A 6,204-nucleotide genomic window follows, 5' to 3' on the forward strand; every position below is an offset into this window, starting at 1 on the left:
ACTCCCGCAGCAGACAAAGTGGACATCTCCACTAGATGGACACTTGCAGAATACGCCTCACCCTTCCCCCCCCCCACCCATTTGCGACCACTTGCGCGACCACCTAGGTCGCTCTACCGCTGTCACTCGCCTTATGAATGAGCCTTAAAATGTGACATCGTGCTCCGCTTGGGAGCTCCACGCACCGCATATGACTGTAAAATTTGTTTGAGGTGTTCTCTTATGACTGTAAATTTGTTGAGGTGTTGTTTGTTGACTGTAAATGTGAATGACTGTAAATTTGTTGACCCCTTTAAAGCGAAGCTTCCTTTGACTCTTCCCACCACTTTGCGCGGACGACACTCTGTTCCTTGCGCCACATTGTCTGCCTGGAGAAACCAGTCGATCTCGGAGTGTAATCAAATTGTGGTAACTGGGCGGGCCGATCGTCATACCAGTATGTGTCCTCGCAGATGCTTATATGCACTTTTTAACGCGCATCGATCTCAGAAGCAGTGCAAAGTCACAGCACCGACACACTTCGCAGCATTAACCAACAGAGCTATCCGATAAGTTTTCAAAACAGCATGTCTCAGCAGTTCTACCGAGAAGCTTTGACAATGATCATGCGATAGTTTCGGTTCGAATTTTTGGTTTAATGTAATTTGTTTATCTCTATTTATATAACTTCAAATGTTTCAGTTAACGTTTCTAAAAACTACAATCTAGTTGCCTACTCACGTGTTTTATCTTTCCTAAACGTGGTAGCTTGTTTAGCTTCAGATTGTACTTTCTATTTGTTAGAGTTTTATCACGTTTTTATTGGCTTTTAAGTCTCCTTCCAAATTTTCTATTCCTACTTTCTTCTTTTTTTTAAGCCTTATGTATGCGCCTTTACTCGCAAGAGGCCCCTTTGTAATGTACTACTTAAGGAACTCTTTCGTTATACAGTGTGTCCGTAAAGTCATGGTGCACTTTTGAGCGGTCACATAAAAGCAATAAAACAAGCTAGAAATGTGAAATTATGATGGGCAAGGGTGTGTGCGCGCCCAGGTGATGACGCAGCACCCCGAACTGCGCAGAAGTGTATCAGCCCACGCCAGTAGAGATGTGCCCGATACAGAGGGAAGTTCAGTGGGTTCTGTGACATGCTAAATTCGAATCCGTGACGAAGGTGCAACGTGATTATCATCGTCTGTACAACGAAGCGCCACCGCATAGGAATAGCATTGATCGGTGGGGTAAGCACTTCAAGGACACCAGCAGTTTGCTGGACAAACCCTGCTCTGGTAGACCATCGGTAAGTGACGAGTCTGCAGTGGTAAAGATTTCACATTTCTAACTGGTTTCGTCGATTTCCTGTGACCGGTCAAAAGTGCATCATCACTTTACGGACACACTGTAATATGCTGTATTGACCTTTTACTTTATTCATGCGAACTAAGTGGAAAGTTTGAAAAAATCGTCACCCGTTGCTTCGCAGTATGCTGAGGACACGGCTGACCCGCTGCTTGAACGAAAGCTACAGTTCTGCCGAGCAGGCCGACCCCAAGCCCGACGTTGACGGCGCCAGAAAGGTTCTGGCGACCTTCTTGGACAGAATGTGGTGTGTAGACCAGCAGGACCTGCCGCAGGGCCCCGGCGGTGACGAAGTGAGTGGCTCAATGGGCAATGGCGGCGATGACGACGACGATCCGACAGACGAGCCTGCGATCACAGGAACTCAAACAACAACAATCGAAACCGCCGGCTCTGCAATCCCCGTAGTGTCCGGAGACCCGGACAATGGCGTCGCCTCGCAGACACTTATTATGCCTGTTCTCGCCGGTTTGGTCTCAGCCGTGCTGCTGCTTCCAGTGTTCTCCTTGTAGATGGAGCCGCGTCGTAAATGCACGGAGTACAGTGCTGATGTCGGACAAACCTCTCACTCCAAAAAGCGAAGCGGACGCAGCTGTAAAATTTGCTCAGCTTCCTGTAAAACAACATGAATAGCGACTTCGAAAGGGGAAAATGACGATAGAGTCAGTGCTGGGAGCAAAAGGTCCGCGAGTTGTATTTCATTTTAGGGAAGAACACTATCACACATACCAAGGCAGTGACAACCTATAAATCCGTCTGTTTGGTAAATTCGCCTCCAGTGGCGGGAACATGCGTCCTAAACCATTTTCTCATTCATTTCATTGTGATCATTTTTTCTGATATTTTATATCACGGAACAGTGACCAATTGCTATTGGCCTCGTGTACGACCGATGGTGGCGCGGCGAGCGGGGATCCGGTGACGTCAGCAAAGGCATCCGCTTCTATATATATAGGCTATTTCACATGGCGTGATTGGGGCGAAAGAAATCGTTCTGCCGCGCACATCGCTGATCGATTTTCGCTGACAGCTTTCACATGCGTTTGCGGCAGCGCGATTTTCCTCGCAGCGATGCGCAAGGTTGACTCCTGCTCACGAAGTATTCATGTCTGCATCGTTAAATAAAAACAACATGAAAACTAGTCAAATATTCGAATTTTCTATTTTTATTCGAAAATAGAATAGGTACACCATTTTTAACGTTTAAAGGGTTGAGACATTACGACAATTTGCAGATACGGTGAGTGAGGCGCTGCACAACACCACAAGTATGAGCGTGCGGCTTGTGCGGCGGTTCCGTTTAGTGCACTCTGGTTTCATCGTTACTATGGAAGCCACAACATTTTTTCCTGGATGAGTATTTGCTTTCGCAGAAGAACAAGCTACTATTGAATGTGCACGTATAAGCAGCTGACGCCATTTGTAGCGATGAAGAGGTTGACGACGGTGGCGATCAAGTGGGTACGTGCCTTATGTTGAAGCGGCGTCCTTCTCCCGACCTGGATAGCATGTAGCTTCTCCTGTCAAACGAATTGTGTAAGCGGAAGTAAAATGTTTATGAAGCTCCTAATCCGCAACCGCTGGTGGGTACGCCCTAAACATAGCTAAAACTGGCGCGCGACATTGCTCCACAGAGCTACCAACACGCGCTAAAACAGGAAAGCGCCTATTTCAACGGCGCTTTGTTTCGTCACGCACATTGCCCCTCCCACATCGCGCCGATCGCTGCGACTGAGCGATGGCGCGACCCACTTTCTGGAATACATTCGCGGAGAGCCCACGATGTCGCCGCGGTCGCTGAGCGACAGAATTCGCTGCGTCGCTGACTGAATGTCACGCCGTGTGAAACAGCCTTTTATCGTCTGCGACACAGTCGGTGGAATCACAGTCGGTGGAATCATTTTCGATTGCTCGCTCCAGCTTTGAACGCTGGCACATGAGGTCTGCTGCCCTCATACAATCGTCCACAATCTTTTCGTACATGATTTCATAAACTACTGCTATTAAAGGCCAACCACCATTGTCGTTTCTTATCCGTCATCCATAAAGCCACAACCATTGCAGCCCAGGAAGCCAACCATCGATTTCGTGACAGAGATGCAAGACATCACGCCTCTTCACCTAAAGTCTACGCAGCTTTGTAACCGGACCACAACGTAATAAAGACGAGCGAGACGCACTTTACCAAAATGCAATATTTGCATTTCGTCCACGATTGCACTTATTTTGCTCCTTGCAATGCAATCTATCACTTACGCGAAACAGCAAAATTTCCGTTAACAAATGGTATTATCGAACACTAACAAGCGCATACTTATTAATTCAGCGCGAAAACAGCGGAAGACACCGAGTTAAAGGGACACAGAACGAGCGCAGTCTAAGAAGGGAAATTTATCGAAGAAAACGCTTGATAAAGAAAACGCAAAAAAAACTACCCGTGTGCTGTAGAAGCCAAGGGACACGCCCCAGCGTTTACGCTGAGTGGCACCTAACTGACCGTGTCACTGAGTACTATCTCAGTACTATCGTGTGAATGAGTACACTGTCACTGCATATTCAGTTTTAACAGCGTGTTGAAGATACCTTGTTCTGAGATTATGAGGTCTGTCGTACGGGCAAGGAGACATCAAGAAAAGGTAGGTCACCATCATCTTTAGTAAAAGCAGATTTGAAGTGATCGTTAAATGAATTGGACCTTAATTCAAGATCACTTGTTTTCGCCGTTAAATTTGAAGGTATTGCAGCACAAGGATTTAGGCGAAATATTTCTCCGATACTTTTCCGGTGATGCTGTAACAAACTTAGGTAAGGATTCCCCACGCGCGGAGCGCCGGAGTGATTCTTTGTGCAGGAGCAAGCTGTCCTTTAGGGACAGATGAAGTACAGGCAGCGGATTTTGGACTTCCGCTGGAGGGCAGGCAGCAATCTGCGTCCAGTTGCGAAGGTGCAGACTAATGGGTCTACAGTACCGGGGAGGGACACGTGTACGATTCGATAAGGTGGTGCACGTCTGAGGCGATATCTGGGGATTCAGTCACTTTTCGTAGCTCTCAAACCGCCTGCGTGTAGTCCGTATATGTAAGCAATCTATTCGACGACAAGCAATGTAGCTTAGGTATCACGGCTGATAAACCGTCCCATTTAGCTGCGAGCTCCGCCATTAGGGATGGAAACGGTGCCTCTGTAATGTAGGAGCATGTTTGTTACTCGCCAGGTAGCATGGACCCCACGAGGCTGATGCGCAAAACGCAGCCATCCCTAGCTTCGTCTACGTATATCTCTAGCGAGTCACCTGTTAGGGCGGGCTCCAGTGCCACCTGACGGTTCGGCTTTCGCGGGCGAGTCAGCGGTCGGATATAGCTGGCGCGTGCCTTGAACCACGCCGGAATTTTCGGCAAGGAAGTGGCACGCCGTGGAAGAGCTCGATTCGAGTAGCGGGCTAAAGACGCCGCAGCAGGTACAGGTCGGTCTACTGTTAGTGCTAACACTCGAGCGCGTGTCTCATGCTCCGCGCAGCGCCATGCACGGCAATCGAAGAAAACCTAGCGCAAGCGCGAAATGGCGCATGGGCCGGTGCACGCCGCACGTCGTCTGCTGCTGACCCCTCCCCCCCCCCCCCCCCAGCTCCTCTCTGTGCTCCGCCTGCGAGCGGCGTGCGCACCTTTTGCAAGGCGAACACTCCTCTTGAGCCGCGGTTGCGACGAAAACGATATAAAGTAGAAAAGTTCCGTATGAAGGTACGTCGATGGCAGGTTTAGAGTCTTCTGTGCGAAGTCAGATCAGGGTTTCTGAGCACGCGCACTTATAGAACAGTTTCAGATTAAGAAGACTGATTCGCAGTGCCGCAGCAGCAGTCATTGTGCATTTTCTGTTAGAATTCCGGTGTATGCATTCAGCGCGCACCTCGGAAACAGTCTGTATGGCACCAGTCGGTTTGAACCAAGCGCTGGGTTTCAAGTAAATCATAGGAAGCATAAATGAAACGTAGTATAGCAACAGTATACTCTGTAAAGAGCATATACTAGAAGACGACTAAATGATTGGTGCCACAAAAGAAGGGAAACCAAGCGATGAAGTGTATATTTTTACTCCGAGCGATATAGCTTAGGTTGTGAGATCTTTAAAAATACAAACGCGCGAGAAAGTTTTAAAATACAAGCTTAGGGGCGTTTGCCACCGTCCCCTTTTAAAGGACAGCAGTAGCATCACCTTATTTATGATTGTGTGTTGTTTATGTTCTAGTCATGATCATTTGGTCCCCCTCGCCACCCTCTTCGTCCCCTCACTCTGTTTTCTCGCGGCATCGCAATCGCCTCTTTTCTCGTGCGGTCACGTAGCCGCGCGCCCGCCACAGTGTTCAGCGGCCATGGCTCTCTGTCGCTGACCACAATGTCACCAATTCGATTTCCGGTCACGGCGGCCGCATTCAGATGGAGGAGGTACGCAAACAACGCTCGTGTACCTGTATATGTGTGCAGGGTAAATAACGCCGGGCTGCTCAAGATTAACCTTGAGCCTGTTACGGAGCTCGCAGTGCCTTCTCATAAACAACAACCACCGAGCTCACGCTGTGCGTGCATGTAACATTTATTGGCAGCTCGCACCGAGCAAGTCTCGCTTCCAGAAGCAGTAGCAGGTTCGCCGCCATTTGTTCCCGCAGTAGCCTCCTTTGCGGCCAATGTTCTGGCAGTGCCAGTTGCAAATCCATGCACTCAAGGGGCAGCCAAAGCCTCGTACTGCGAACAGACAGAGAGAGCAAGGACGGGAAAAGTTGGTAGGTCGAAAAAAAGTGTTAATATACGGGGAGTCTATGTAGATATTCGAAGATAGACACATTGCTATGGTACAGTGGCGCACTGCTACGCT

At 48.8% G+C, this 6,204-nt stretch overlaps 1 protein-coding gene across 2 annotated transcripts in view; it reads left to right on the top strand.

Moving 5' to 3' along the window:
- LOC135902806 (uncharacterized) overlaps positions 1-3,533 on the top strand; it is a 70,848-nt gene extending 67,315 nt beyond the window's left edge. For both annotated transcript variants that reach the window (XM_065433073.2, XM_065433074.2), the window contains exon 10: positions 1,463-3,533. In XM_065433073.2, coding sequence (XP_065289145.1) covers positions 1,463-1,850 — 388 coding nt within the window. In that variant the 3' untranslated portion in view covers positions 1,851-3,533. The remainder of the gene's footprint in view (positions 1-1,462) is intronic.
- The last annotated feature ends 2,671 nt before the right edge of the window (positions 3,534-6,204 follow it).

The sequence above is a fragment of the Dermacentor albipictus genome, chromosome 1 (assembly GCF_038994185.2).
Source record: "Dermacentor albipictus isolate Rhodes 1998 colony chromosome 1, USDA_Dalb.pri_finalv2, whole genome shotgun sequence".
Taxonomy (NCBI): Eukaryota; Metazoa; Arthropoda; class Arachnida; order Ixodida; family Ixodidae; genus Dermacentor; species Dermacentor albipictus.